Source organism: Lissotriton vulgaris, chromosome 7 (assembly GCF_964263255.1).
Source record: "Lissotriton vulgaris chromosome 7, aLisVul1.2, whole genome shotgun sequence".
Lineage (NCBI taxonomy): Eukaryota > Metazoa > Chordata > Amphibia > Caudata > Salamandridae > Lissotriton > Lissotriton vulgaris.
Window position 1 is genome coordinate 269,053,955 of NC_141695.1, and position 15,701 is coordinate 269,069,655.

The following is a 15,701-nucleotide window of genomic DNA, read 5'->3' on the forward strand; positions in this document are numbered from 1 at the left end:
ACTCCCTCTTTATCCGCTCAGATCTTTCCTTTTCCTCTTTCCTTTTTCTAGCGCCAAAGCTGATGGTCTCACCCCTTACTCCGGCCTTAAAACAATCCCACACCATCCCGACCGATGCTGTGTGTCTATTTATGTTCAGAAACTCAACTATCCATTTCTTCATATGCTGGATATATGCATCCTCCACGAGCAATGCCCTTTCGAATGTCCACTCAATAGCCTTCCTTGCCGTTTTCATACCTTTCAAGGTGACGATGAGAGGGTTGTGATCTGAAAAAAGCCTTGGTATTCTTTCAATCTCTGCCCCGTCCATGCGTTGAGTACTAATTAAAAAATAATCCAATCTAACGCTTATCCTATGAGGCGATGAATAGTATGTGTACCCATTTTGTCCCGGGTTAAGAGTATCCCATACATCTAATAATCCGTTATTCCTAGCTAGATTATAGACTGCTTTAAAAACTCTTCTCTTCCTTCCTTTGTATTTAACTGGGGGTCCTAACCCCAACCCCAAGCCTCCTGCTCCATTGATGTTAAAATCACCCCCTATCAGTATGAAGGGTGCCCAAGTTGCCAGCTCTATGTCAATTTCCTCAAAAATCTCCGGATCATCCCCTGTAGACCCATAAATAGACCCCAGGGTGACCCATGTTTCTCCGACCATACACTCTACTAAAGCCCATCTGCCCCATACATCCTCCCATTTTTTTCTAGTACATATATTTCTTTGCTTTGCCATCACAGCAACCCCCCTGTTCCTAGTGCCCTGCCTAGAGTGTGCTATAACCGTTAGCCCTAACTGATCTAGAAGCCTAATCTCAGATAGCTGTATATGTGTTTCCTGTAATATTAAAAAGTCCAATCTTAATTGTTTGATCAGGGCTGCTGCCTTCTGCCTTTTTACCCTATCATTGAGACCACATACATTCCATGTCATAATACGAGTACTCATCCTGGGTTTTTAACAAATATAACCATAAATTTAGTCATTTTAAGCAAAAAAAACTTGACGCAGTCTGTTGCCACGACTTTATAACTCACAAATTTTTCTTCCATTTTATTAATCTTCTTGTTCCTTAGTGTCTCATGTGCTCTATATTCCCAAATTCCTCTGTGTTCCTTGCCCCCCCTGTGCCCCCCACCCCTAACCCCCACCCTGGCTGTCCCACCCCCCCTACAGGCAAATAGGTCCAAAGGACCTATATGTGACAGCTGTGTCTGCTTGGATACCGCGCCCCCCTGCCCCCCCGCCCCCGTTGTCTGCTGTCCATTGGCAGAAAAAGAAAAAACCAAAGCGTGTAATATATTACTATCTTTCTACATATTATATACATCAGAATTCTAAAACTGTTCTGTTACTGTTTCTACTTCTCAGGATTATACCCTAGATCCTACTATCTTTTTGCCAAAAGGTCTACCACCAGTTCACTATCAGCGTGTGCTTGGGATTGTGAATGAGTGTGCGGGTTCTTTTCTTTCAACCATTCCAAAAATTCGGCTGCCCTAATTTCTGAGTGGAAAATTTTAAATTGGCCGTCTCTTACCACCTTCAGTCTACTAGGGTACAGTAGGTATGCCTCACAGCCAATTCTCTGGAACGGAGTTATTAACTCACGCAATCTCCATCTACGCTCTACCGTCGTGTGACAAAAGTCTGGTCTGGCAAAAAATTCTACCTCTTGGTATCTACATTTTGTCTGTGGCCTTGCTTTCCCCATTATCTCTTCCCTCAGCAAATAATTGCCCACATATATTAGAATTGCTCTGGGTTTATTTGAGCCAGCCCCCTTCCTCTGTACAAATGGGAATCTGTGAACACGTTGGATTTCTGACTCCCAGTCCCAGCCTTTTATATCTGGCAGTGCCCCCTTAAGAAGCTCTATTGTGTAGGCTCTAATATCTTTTCCTTCTCTTCCTTCCGGAATACCTAAGAGTCTTACGTTATTCCTCCTCTGCCTGTTCTCAAACTCTTCAAGCTTCCATAACACATCGCTATTAGTTCTTTCCTGCTCTTGTCTAAATTCCTTCCAGCCTTTCATTTCATCTTCCAAATTCCCTGTTCTTTCTTCAACTTCCGTAAGTCTCCCTGCCAATTCTGTACATGCCTTGCTTACTTCCCGAAGGGAAATTTGTATTTTTTTACTTTCCTGCCTGGCTCTCTGACTCTCTACCCTCGCCTCAATTTGAATTTGTTTGAGCATTGAAAAAATCATTTCAAACCCCTTAGGTGAGTCTTGGCCTTGGGAATGTGACTGATTATGAGCCTGGGTATGGATCTGGGTCTGAATATCGGATTGCCCTTGCCTAGCCCCCTCCTCAGTCCTCCGTAAAAGGCCCGTAGTTTCATCTATGCCACCAGTGCCCTCTTTGCACATCTGAGAAGTGGCTGCGTAATCCCAGTCTAGCCTTTTTGCAACGCTAATAGCAGCTGGGCTTATAGATCCTTTCGCTCTTCTCCTTTTTTTGGTCAGGACTTTTGGTTTACGTTTTAGAGCTATGTCTTGTATAGAGCCTGATGTAGTAGTAGTCCCCGTTTCCAACCCAGACACTGTCAGATCGCTTCCTGAGTCTGCAATAAAGGGATCCGACTCGCCTCCCCCAACCGCCCCCACCTCTTCCCCTTCCTCTTCACCCTCATTGACAGAAAAAAAACATTCATCACTAGGAGAACCAGTTATGGTTTTTGCTACCTTAGGGTCACTGACAATTATATCCTTCATGTTATTAACACCAATATCGCCAATATCACCATTTTCGTTCCCATTACCGTCGTCATTTCCGTTACCACATCCTTTTCCAGCCCCCCCTCCATCTGAGTGTATGCTTCTACTACCCTCTTGGCCACTTTTCCCTATCACAGGTAGGTTGATAACAGACATCTTATGATTGTTGAGGCTACTTTCCCCCTCTCTTATCGCCTCAGTTAATGCCTCTGTTAAAGTCAATACGTTGACTGCATCTGCTCCGGGAGGTAAAGCATCCTCCCCAGCATTCTCCTCAACAATGTGTATGGCTCTGTTATCTTTCGCACTGCCAGAGGCCTCATTAATAACAATGACCACGCTGCCCTCTTTAGCACATCCTCTTATGTCCTTCTCCAAAAAGTCCTCATCCCTCTCCTGAAGTAGACTTCCTTGAGACAGTTCAGTGTTTTTATGTGCTTTTTCATTCAGAATAGTCACGTTTTCTGTCCCTGTCAAAGCACAGGATACCAGGAGAGTGCTATATATCACTTTCATAGGGGCGCCATATTCAGGTTCAAAGCCAAATTCGGGCACAGAATCCGGTTCACCTTCATCTTCTAGTCTCCCAGATTGTACCCTTTCTATTTGAGCTATGGCCGCATTAGTATCCAACGCCTGAGAGCTAGCAGTAACAGGAAAAAAGGCCTCTGATACTAACGGCTGCCTCAGGTTCCCTTGTTCTGTTAATTTTCCTTTATTTGCTTTAATCACAGCCCCTTTATTTTTTTCCTTTTTCTTTGGTTTCTCCCCCACAAAGCTGCCAGCCTCCTTACTTTTTACAGCAGTCCTTCCTTGTTCGGCAGTGCCGACCTCTTCCTGGGTCCGTGTCAGTTTTTTGGCTCGAAGGTTCGCCGCCGGCGCATCAGACTCACTCCACGCTGCTTTCTCCTCTCGCAAAACCTTCGAGATTTTTGGCGCCATTACACGCCACGCACCTGACGGCGCTGCTGCTACCAAGCTCTGCTGCCGAAAACGCCGCTGCCTCCGTGACTGCCGATAGCTCTCCCTCCAGGAATCCGCCTTCACCATCAGCTGACAAGCATTGTCCAATACACGGGTCAGCACTGCATCCGCCGCCGGGAAGGTTAGTGCCTCCGACAGTGCCTGTGCAAAGAACCACATCGGCCGGCTTCCTCTTCGTCTCTCCTCGTATCTGTGCTTTCCTTTTTTCGAAATCCGCCGAAATCCACCGCAGCCCCGCCAGTACACAGAATAGGTACAATCCGGTGTTTTTTTTAGCGTTTCTACCACATCGGCCGGCTTTTCTCTTCGTCTCTCCTCGTATCTTTACTTTCCTTTTTCAAAATCCGCCGAAATCCACCGCAACTGCCGCCAGTACACAGAATAGGTACAATCCAATGTTTTTTTTTAGCGTTTCTGCCAATCGTTCACCTCATTGCTCTACCCGGGACAGGGAGCGACAGGGAGCACGTCCTCCACCTACAGACTGTCAGCGGCCATCTTGCCTCCTGTACATCTGGATCCTAATGACTAAGTCCCACTTTTCTCACGCTGTTGGGAAAGATCCTTCTTGTCTCTTCCACAGCCTTCTAAACTCTATTACGCTCACCATCCATCGCTCTTGCAGGGTACAGTTGTCAAAGGTCAGTTGGGCATTGCTGTCAGGAGTGCTGCTGATTGTTGTGTAGTTGGCAAACAGGAGATCACCCAACTGATCCTTTGAGAGAGATTCATGTCCCTAAGTGCCAGCAGGGGTCAGGAGGCCCTGAATTCTTCCTCTCTCTTTCAGTCGGGCTTTCTTCTTCAAGAACAAACTTCTTCTACCAGGTTCTGGAATGTTTGAGTATTTGGTGGTGATGAGGTTACCAGTCTTATCCGGTGTACTAGCCAGTGATTGAAAATTTTCTCCTACAAATGCCTGACTATTTTCTCACTCTATGTCTGTCTCTTTTTTGCAGCACTTGCTCTTTTCGTTCATTTACATCTTTCCAGATCCCGAGGTCCAAAATAGGTAATAGCATCTTCCACCAGATGGGTTTTTGGATGTCCCTAAACCGCTCCCCTATTTATATGAAGTAACGTCTCTTTTGTCAGGGTCAAAACTGGCGGGCCCTTTGAAAGAATGGGGGGCTGATCCTTACAGCTCCATTCGTCATTCCCAACTCAAAAGAATAAATGTTATATTTATCTTTTATTCAACCAACTATTCCTGATAGATGATTGGCACGAGTGGCTCCAAACCAGTTTTGGTTCAGGCAGCACAAAGTACATTTTTATAAAGTTACTTTACACAAAAATTATTTTTCCATCAATTTAGAGTGCAAATTAACTTTGATTCATTTTAAAGCAATTTCCCAGATAATATTTATGAATTTAAGTTTTTAGCACTATTTAATACTTAATCTGTTAATTGTTTTAGATTGACTTCATGATTTTTTGACCTTTCTGATGTTTGAGAATTTTCACGCCACATGTTTTATGGTGGAATTTTACTTGGTTTGGATTATGTAACAGTAATTTTCTTTTTATTTCTAAATTGTTCATTTCTTCATATGGGTTATTTGTAGTTTGTTTGGTTGTTACTTGTGGGTTGACTTAATTTTTTGGGGGTTAGGGACACACAGAACAAAGGCCCAAATCAGGGGAAGCATTAAGAGGAATGTGAGAATTGAAAGCTTATTGGGTATATTATCATTTCCTCCTGTCATGAATCAGGGATGATATCAGAACACCTATTGCACATCCAGAAACGAATAATGCACAGCTGGGTCTGCTGCTGTTGTGGGTAGGACATGGAGGTGGAGCAAAAACAGCGTCAGGAGGAAATAGAGGAGATGAAGGGCCGGAAGAAGTAAGATGTTGCAGAAGGTGATTAACGCAGCATTTATCAGGAGGGGGGGGGGGGTCCTGGTTTAATTCACAAGCCTGCCTAACACCAGCTCTATTACTGCATGGCTATTAAGGCACTCTTGGATCACAAGCCATCCTCCTTATGTGGAAACATGTGTATCTTAACCACCTCTGTCCAAGATCAATGACTGGAAATATCCAGGAAAAAATAAGTGTGGCAGACAATTAGCAGATGCACATTTAAATAAAAGAAATGTGCATGGATATCAACTACAAATCATGAGCAAGCTTATTCATAAACTCAATGTGGTATGGCACTAGCAGGGAACCCAGTTGTTTAGATAGAATATTTGTGATGAGAGAAGAGCTCTTTAGCAGATGGAACTTGAGCTCAACACAGATCAGCACACTATTCATGTATTTCCTAAAATCTACATTCACATAGATGAAATGCATCAATCCATCAGAAATCCCTGACTAGCTTGAGTATGGTTGAGGCTGATAATTTCATTGACAGTCTTGAACATGTTTTTGTGCTTGTTGCTGGAGGACAGAATTCTGATAGTGCAGAAGTCTCCATGTGCAGTTGGACATCTGTGCAAAACTTAGCCACTGTGGCGTATTCAGGCTGCTATAGTTTCTCTATGGGCCTTCTGGAGTTTTATTTTGTTTTAACTAGACTGTGAATACCGCAGAATATCATGGGGTTATGCTGAATTGCTTTAAAACTGGTATTGCAATAGTGAAGAGTAATACAATTGCTGAAATATACAGATTGTGAGTAAGGATGTATTTTTAGGTGATTTTTCAATTTTTGGGATTGTTTTATCGGCTTGTTGTAATCTACTTGTTGGGTTAATGCATCCTCCCCATTGTTGTTCTCGGTCTTGCTGCTCAGCCAATGATGAGGTCATTGGAATGTTGAGTGTTTGTGATTGAAGAATGATCAGTTGGAGTGGATGGGCTGAGCAGCTAGGAGGCTGCTCCTGGTGGGGCATTATATGGAGCTTACCTTCATCCAGTATACTATAACTGAAGAATTAACTTGAAGAATAAATCCATAACCTTTACCTACATGACCTGTCTACATGACCTCCTTTATTTTAAAATATATTTTTTAACTTTATGCACTGCAATAATTGGGCTGGTGCAAAAGTTTTTTACTACACTCATGTAATGTGCACAAACCACGCAATTTCATGCTACGATAATTAAGCACAATGCCAAAAATGAAGCTAGCACAAACTGTTGGTCAAATTGTTTTCTGCAGAAGACTAGTTCGAGCAGAAAATGTCTCATGGGAGACAAGCTTTTGCAGAAAATGTCACAAGATACATTTCTCTACAAGTCAGTTCTCCTATCAGTATCACTAGTGACATTTGACCCTGAGGTAGCCCACTGCATTCAATTTCACCTGATACCACAAAGTGCATTTTCCACAATTAACACTCAATTTGTTTTAGTTTCCTTAACAATATGTGGGATTTTGAGGCAAAATGTATTATTTTCGCACACTCTAAGTAATAATGCGATACATTGAAAAAGTGTGTCCCCTTACAGTAACTGTCTCAAGTCTGTAGATGGGAGCTCACCTTGCATGAACAGAAAAAGAAGAAGCACAGCTTGCATTGTGGCAAGCAGTGCTTAATTTGATCGGGTGGTTGCAAGTGAGGCAGAACGAAACTCATTCTTTGGGAACCGGCATTGACTTCCAGCACTTTTACCCAGATCAAAAGAGAGAAAAATACAAAAAGAGAAAAAAACTGCGCAAAAGAAGACAAAAATTGGGATAAAGGGAAAAATAACATGAAAGAGGGAGACAAGAGGCAGGGAGTATCTGGTAGTGAATTAAAGTGGCATGAGGTGGAATCAAGAACACCATGGAGTACTTTAGGGCAGTGTGACTGGTGCAGCTGCTGACCTGGTGGAACAAATGACGTAAAAGCACTTCCTGCATTGTTCTTTGTGCAGCCAGCAGTTTTCAAGCAACAATTAAAAGGTCAAGATAACTCTGGTGAGTAATTTCCTTCTGGAGATACATTTTTGTCCAGTGGCAGTTTTGAACATGCAGATCATAGACCAGAGTACGAGTAAACAAAGTAGCGCTAAATAAAAATGAAATGCAGGTCTCATAGGGGCTATGGATTGATGAAGGGCTCTGTTGAAGTGTGGTAGCAAGGGAATCCATGGAGAAGGAAGTAATTGGATGGTGCCCAAAAGGGTTATTGCACAAGGAGCCACCAGTTCTAAAACGGGCTCTAAAGACCACACTGCTTTGGGTTTCGGCATCCTGACATTTAATCATGCTACATGGGCACATCTGAGCCAACTTTGGTCCTCAGCACTTTTGTTTTAAAAAGTAACATCCTTAGATGCTGAGCTCAGTTCATTACAGAGCGCCCAAGCTACCCGAGCCTCCCAAATGTCTCGATTCATTGGGAGGTATGTTCCACAAGCTACATTGAGCATTTGGGCTTTTCTAGTATCTACCTGTTGAACGCTAAGGTATCCAGACAGGTGGTGTAGACAAGTCGTAAAACCAGCCATACACATGATGGTGGTTTCCACATAAAATGTTAATAGAGGTTCCCAATCCAAAATGAGGCTAATTGCTGTAATGTCAGTTCATGTCACCATAATAATTAGGGACCATTTCCAAGTACTTGATGCATAACAATGCATGTATACCCTATTTCCGTTCTTTTTTCATGTGCTTCCATTTTTCGCACAGATTTTTCTTTTTGAGCTTCTTGAATTCCTTGCCGGGAGCACTTGCTTGTTTCCTTCCTGATGTCTGGAGGAGTTTGGCGACTTTCTGTTATTATACAACCCACACTTCATATTTAACCAGGAGCTGCAGATTGCTTAGGTTTTTTTCATTTTGTGATTTACTCTTCTGACTGTAACCCACTTTATGGGGACTACCTAAAGGTGCTTTTCTGCACAGGGTGGCTCCAGAGCTATGTTGAAAAATTGCCAATGGCTCTTTAGCATCTTCAACTTGAAGAGACTACCCATAGCTTTTCCCTGCAAACTCGTCATGTATAATGTGTTTTAACTTAAATATACCCTTGGAATTTCAAGGACCATTTATTTATTGTTGATTGAAAATCAATTTAAAGATCCTGCACTAACTGACACAGCTGCTTCCTTTCACCAAGTGCGCATTCATATACGCTTCTCATGCAGCATGAAATTATACTGTGCACCAATGGCATTCATGATCATCTGCTTGCCTTGCGCTTTTAAGCCTATCATGACCTTTCTACACACCCAATCTTACCCTAAACCCTCACTTTGTGGGTGAGCAGGGCCGCTTAAGTAACACTACTCCATCAGCATAATCAATTCCAGCAGTCATATCAAGGTCATTGTCACATTCCAATATCCTTGCATCTCCATTCCCAACAACACAAACTTTTCAAACCTCTTTCAATGATGCTGCAGCTATGCCATAACACGTGAGGGTTCTTGTTGTGTTGTTCACAGATGCTCAAAACTCTCAAGTCTATCTGACCTCGTACATTACATATTATAGAGTGATAAGATTATCTCTGGCCTACTAGGATTAATGCAAGGGGTGTATAAACGTTTTATGTATATGCTTCAAAATACTCACATTCAACGTTGACTGTGATCTTTTCAGACGAGGAATTGCCAGCCGTGTTGTGAGCCGCGCATTGATAATCTCCAGAATCATCCGGCATAACATTCTCAATTATGAGATACTTTTTTGACCGATTCTGTAACTGAATTTCATTCTTAAACCAGACGTAAAGATGCACTGCTGGATTACTGCTGCTTGTATTACATTCCAACTTCATCATTTCTCTTTCCTGTAGATGTGTTTTTGTAGTTAAAATGTGTGTCCCTTTTGGAGAATCTGTGGAATGAAAAAAATATATTTATTTGAAGTTAGCCATACATGTGTGGGGGTTCCATATTTGGAGAGGGCATATTTGGGTGCATCTGGGTATATTTGCTCTTGATATCTCAAGAAATAAGGTGAATGATAGTGTTTGTCATCAATAGTCTAAATGACTATGGCACTTATGAAATAAGCATTCAGGTCTAACCACTCCCTCAAGACACAAACAGCTATGCCGTTGCTCAACCTTCCAATATACCCACTAGCAGGAAGTGTCCCCTGCCTAGTCATTCACGTTTTCACAGGGTATGGACCCCTGTTGTAGCCCACAAGATTAGGGAAACTGAGACCCAACTTTAACTTTTCAGACTACCCAGCCTCCTACCGAATTCCAGCTTTCAAGGGCTCAGCCTTGACTAGAAGCCCCTGCTGAATGTCTGTCTGTAGATAAATACGTCCAATTAACACTCATTTTCCATTAATGCCTCTGCCCCATGAAAAAAAGAATCTCTCACCTTCTTGTTTCTTTGTACTGCTCTTTTCATACTTCCACCTTTGCCACAATAAAAGGATCTCAACTCTACATATTGCACTCAATCTCCACATCCGAAATTCTTTACACACTAAAAGCACACATTCTCACCCAAAACATCTTGATCTGCATGTATAAGTCAAAGACTCAAATAATTGTACTACCCACTCCACATTCTCTACTTTCCAAACATATTTAAACAAACATGAACCTTTATTTGAGAATCTCCATCAGCCAAGCAAACTGAAAAGGGCATCTTATGTGCTGATATCTACAGAACTATCCACAAACCACCACATTTTCTTTGGAACCCGAGTTCATTCCCCCTCTTTCGTATGCTAAATTCGCAATTTTCTCATTTACTGCTCCTCTGCCTTGAAAGTAAAATCTTTGAAGGACTCAACATGTTTCAGTGTATTTTACTGAATTCCTTCTCCTTCATGTAAACGCTAATTTCAACTTTCACCTAAGCCGCCTCTAAACTCAACCAAGCTACGGTCCATCTTTAAAATAAAAAGAGTCACAACTAAAGCCTCAATCCACAACTCCACCACTTTGAACCACAAATTAGGAAGCCTCTGCAACTTTTCAAAGCATTCTCACTGATCTTATCCAGAAACTCAACCAATAATTTATATCTGGCCAACCGGTTTGAAAACCGTTAAAAGTAATTCCTCAATCCAAAATGCATGTGGTGGACTAGCCCAGATGCTTTCATGTCTGTTTCTTAACCTCCATCTTCACGTACTGGAATAGCTACATTCACCTAACTGACTGCCTAACTCACTAGATGTAACCTATTGGACTGGGCAGTGGGAGGAAGAAGGGTGGCCAGTCTTCCTCTGCAAGGCTGAGGCCTTTTGAATCCATTTAAGAACACTCAATAGCCCTCAGCACAGATTAATTCAGCATTCAGCATATCCCAGACAAATCGTATGTGATTTTCAATTTACCACATTCCCAGTTCAGTGTCAACCTGTGGAAGCAAACCAAAGGTTTTATTCTGGTCATTTTTCTCTTTCCATTTTAGCCTTGGCTGCATCAACTTTGAGTTCAGATTACAAATTTCCACGGATAACACCTAAATCATTATCGGCTTCCCATTTTTCTTTGCCATTAAGCACATGCGTGCACTACATATTTCCCTCAGATTTTGGATTGCTCTCAGCTCCCTTAAACTTAACAGTGCAAATGTAGTAATTCCCACCTTTACAGTAGCTAATTACTCACAATCTATTTTTCTCAATGAAGCCAGAATGCCCTTGCCATCGGCCAGGAACCTCTTAGTTTACAATTATTCCCACGGGAAAACCACATTAATATCTGCTTGATTCATCTCTAAAAAAATAAGTATGATCGTCCCTCTGGGTAAAACAAATCCCTAATCACGAATCACTGTGACCCTAAAGGAGGATTTTTACTAACATAGTTTACTCTCATGCCTATAGCTGTACTCTTTTAATCTTCTAAAAAAGTACTGCGTTTGACCTTTCAAAATGCCCTCATCCTGCTCCATGCGGCCCTTAAATCCAAATATTCTCACCATGTAGGTTGGATCTATACACAAAAGAGAAATGCCTTCAAATTTCTATTTCTAGTACTTGATGCAGCGTCTGACCTGTTAATTGATTAACAAGACAAGGATCTAGTTGCCCTTATTCAAGAGAATGCACTGTATGTCGAAGGAAGAAAGGATAACAAAAACAACAAAAAGTTGATAGAATAGGAAATAAGTTCATATTTAAAAAAGCAAAGACATATTAAAGAAATGTTAAAAATGTAATGTAATAAAAGGGATAGAAACTTTCAAAAATGGAATGACAATTGTATTTTAGCATTCCAAAACATATACTCAAACAATCCAAGTACACATACCTGGGTGAACCAGTTAAAATGTTCAGATACGCTCTGAGGAAGAAGCAAAATGTGCTCATGTATGATAAACATTGGAACGTTTTAGGAAAATGTTGTTATATTATTAAAATGTTGCTTACCACATGCAATCATGTTCAGTGTTACCCCGCAAGTTATATATCGAAATCTGTTTCTTTTTAAAACACAACTTACTACGGGGACATTTTTACCATAGAGAGCTACTGGGTGAGAAAATATGTATGCTTAATTTGCATTTTTGCAGTAAGGTGAGTATTTTGAAGAGACGTGAGGAATTTTTAAGAAGCCTATGTATTAATTCCACTTAGGTCTGCCACTTTGTCCCGAGCACTCCAGCAACTCTGCTACATGCCCACAGCAACATTATAAGAGAAACAGGTCTTCACTTGCTAGGCTCGATGGTGGACCCCGCTTCTGAAGCCGATCACCTGCAGGCCAACTCCACAGACCCAGAGGATCTCCAGGGGATCTCCTCCTGATCTCCTTGTGATCTACGCCAGCTTTGCCTATTTGCCTTCGGATCATGGGCAGATTATTGCCTTACTGGATTTGCCCTGTGCTGCTGGTGACTGCTGATACCCATGAGCAGGGGACCATGCTGAAGTTCACATGATTATCTAGATGTTTCGTGCCATGGGTCTTTCCTACGCTTAGCTATATTAATGCGCTGCTCCACCCCTGGTATATGCGATTGCTTTACTCGTGGGACCTCCAGCTCCTACCGAGCCCCTCCTGTCTAGACAGCAATATGTCAGGTTGCTGGTAGCACTGCCAGAAGAGCACTGAGGCTGATTTACTTGTCCTAGGCCAAAGATCAGTTCCCATGTTATGTTGTGTGTGTGGTGAGTGTCTTTGTCAGTTGGACATTGTTGCTGTTTCATTATGGTATACCCTCACCCGGACTTTGGTAATTGGATTATGGGCAACCATTTTTCTTTCCCCATATCGACCTTCCTGAGCACATGGAGCCCCCTCAACATGCATAGATAACGAAATAGGACTACCCAGCCAAGTATTACATAGAAACTGAAATAGGACCTCACTCATCCCTCTTCTAAAGGGGCAGACATCTTGGAATGAGTTTCCTCCAGTAGGGTCCTACATTTTCTCTCCTCCTTATCACCCTAGCACCTCACTACCCAGTGACCTCATCATGGATCTATCATATACAAATGCACTGTACTGCCTATCATATCCTTCCAGACACAACACATTCAAAATCATCTATACACCAAACCCAACTAATAATGTGCCAAAACATCTTAAACACAAACTGCTCAAATTTAACACAGTTTCTTCCTAAACTCCTACTTCTGCTGCACTAGGGGATTGCTAATCTACCATCTAATATTTTTTGCCAACCGTCATGCTCAATGGCCGAAAGCCTTATCGTTTGTACTCAATGTCAATTACAGGAAGAAGATTCTGTATGGCTTCAAACGTACTAGCACCCTTTCATCTGTGCACAGTGCTGAAACCACCATCACCATTTACAATACTAGCACTGTACTCATTGAATCCTCCAATTACAATCTGGAGCTGTCTGGCTATCTCTTCTTCCACATTAAAGATTAGATAGGCAAAGATGTAACACTAGCCCCTTATCGCTGGTACCATCTACCACCATTCAAAACGATCAACACCCCCATCTACTCCTTCCCCTACCACATCTCACCACTCTTCTACCCACTCTCCCATTCATTACATCTCTACTACCCACACTGCTCCCTCCCCTCTCGAGAGTTTCAGCCCTAACCCAAGTCGCCACATCACCACAGAACAAAATATTGCATCCTCAGCAAATAATGTTGACCCCGTCACAAATCAACATCTCTCTATCAACTCCTCTCCCCAATCTATAAGAAAATTGCTTCTCCTTTCTGACCTCATGAATGACAAGAACAACACATTTCTTGATCTAGTATCTCACAATGGGAAGGCATTTACAACCTCTATCATAACAACACATTTCTTGATCTAGTATCTCACACTGGGAAGGCATTCACAACCTCTACCATTTACAATTACACCACCTCCTCAGATAAGACAAGACCCCTCAATGAAAGTCCTCTCCCCAGACAGGATTTAGACAGGATTCACTACAATTCTTCCATTGAACAAACCCTCTTCCCAGCAATCAGCCAAACCATGCAACATTGCACGGTGATTGACCAAAAACCCATCCCTGTGTCCCATGGCTGCCCAAAACTGCTAGTACCTCCCACACACCCCAAACCCATTCAAATATATCCCCAAATCAACTCAATATTCCCCTCTCTGATCAAGGCTCACCGACCTAAAAGCAGAATTACATCTGATGCTGACAGGCATTCAGAGCCTACTTCATTTTACCTCTAAACTAGAGCATAAGGGGCGTGGCCAAGATGGTGGCCTGAAAGGACGTCTGATCGAGTGGCTCCTCGTCCTGGACCCCACTGGCGCCCTTTAAATAGCTTCTCAAGCCCCCCAATTACTCCACGCTTTACTCTGCTGTGGTGGGGCATGTGGCAGCCGATCCAGCGGGGCCGGGCTCCCGTTCATAGACCTCCAGGGACTGCCATTTCCCGCGCGGAGCTCACCCGGACTAAAGAAGGCGAACATGGCGGCCGGGACTGCCTGGTGACCCCGGCCGACCTGGCCTTTCGCAGTTCAGCGGGTGCCTGCGCCCTATCGAGCCACCTGCTGACACCGCCTGCGGGCCGAAGGTGGGGAGGAGTGCCAGCGGCACCTGGTACGGCCCGAGGCGAGTGAGGCACCCGGCATCGGCGATTCGAGGTGCCAGCCGGGTGGAACTGAAATCGAGGACCTGCATTCGGGCCTAGCGCCGCCCCCGGCGGAGTGAGGCACCGGCGCTCCGCCTGCAGCTGAGCCACGGACCGAGCACCCAGCGGGCGGAGACGGACGAGCTGCGTCACCTTGGGTGGCCCCGGATGTGAGGAGCAAAGCATTGGGCCTGAGAGGGCAGAGACAGAGTTTCTTGGGGCACAACTCGAGCCCCCGGCGTGAGGCCTAGCGAGGCCTACCGGGCGAGCTGCTCCCGCACCTGAGAAGAGCGGCATGAGGGGTAAAGTGAGCCCGGGGAGCCGGAGCACGGGCGACTACACATCCCAACACTGGGGACCCGCGCTGGAGAGCAGTGGTCAAGGGAGCCAGTGCCAGCAAGAACTACCCAGCGCGTCTAGGGGGAAGCCATCGAGAAAATGCGAAAGGAGCGCCGTGGAGGGGCCACGTGGCTGGGGCCTGGGGCGCCGGGGAGCCACAGTGCTGACTGTACGTCCAGACAGGGGCCTAGGCTGGTCACAGTGCCCCACAGAATGCTACCCATCCCCCCATCGAGGCCTTTGAGGTGACGCTTATCCGGGCCCTGGTCTGCACTGGGAGCCTGCTACGGGGATAGCCTGTTTTTCACCAGACCACCTGGAGTTCCACGTGGGTCTGCTTTTACCGGAGTGCCCGCTACTCGTGCGATCCGAGCTGTGTGGCACTTGAGGATCGCGCAGTGGGGGCGCCATGGCGACCACAAATCGCAGGGCGGCCGCACCATAACCAACATGTTAGTCAAAGGCACCCCTAAGGGAGAGAAGAGCCCTGCGCCGCCGGTGCCAGCTAAGGTCCCCCCTAGGCAGGATGACGGTGGGGCCCCCATCACCAAAGCTTCCTGGAGTCCCTGTTCAACTCCTTGAGGGAGGACTTTCAATACCTCAAGCAAGATATGGCAGGAGAGCACCGAGAACTGCGTCGCGATGTTGACAGTCTTGGGGAGCGCGTGGCGGTAATGGAAGACGCAGATCACACTAGGAGCGAGGAAGTTGAATTCCTACAACAAGAGATCATCAGTCTCCACGAGCAACAG

At 44.2% G+C, this 15,701-nt stretch overlaps 1 protein-coding gene across 5 annotated transcripts in view; it reads right to left on the reverse strand.

The window, feature by feature from the left end:
- LOC147701363 (B-cell receptor CD22-like) overlaps positions 1-15,701 on the reverse strand; it is a 550,058-nt gene that overhangs the window by 145,188 nt on the left and 389,169 nt on the right. For all 5 annotated transcript variants that reach the window (XM_086930063.1, XM_086930060.1, XM_086930062.1 and 2 more), the window contains one exon: positions 9,175-9,438. In XM_086930063.1, the coding sequence (XP_086786189.1) occupies positions 9,175-9,438 (264 nt within the window). The remainder of the gene's footprint in view (positions 1-9,174; positions 9,439-15,701) is intronic.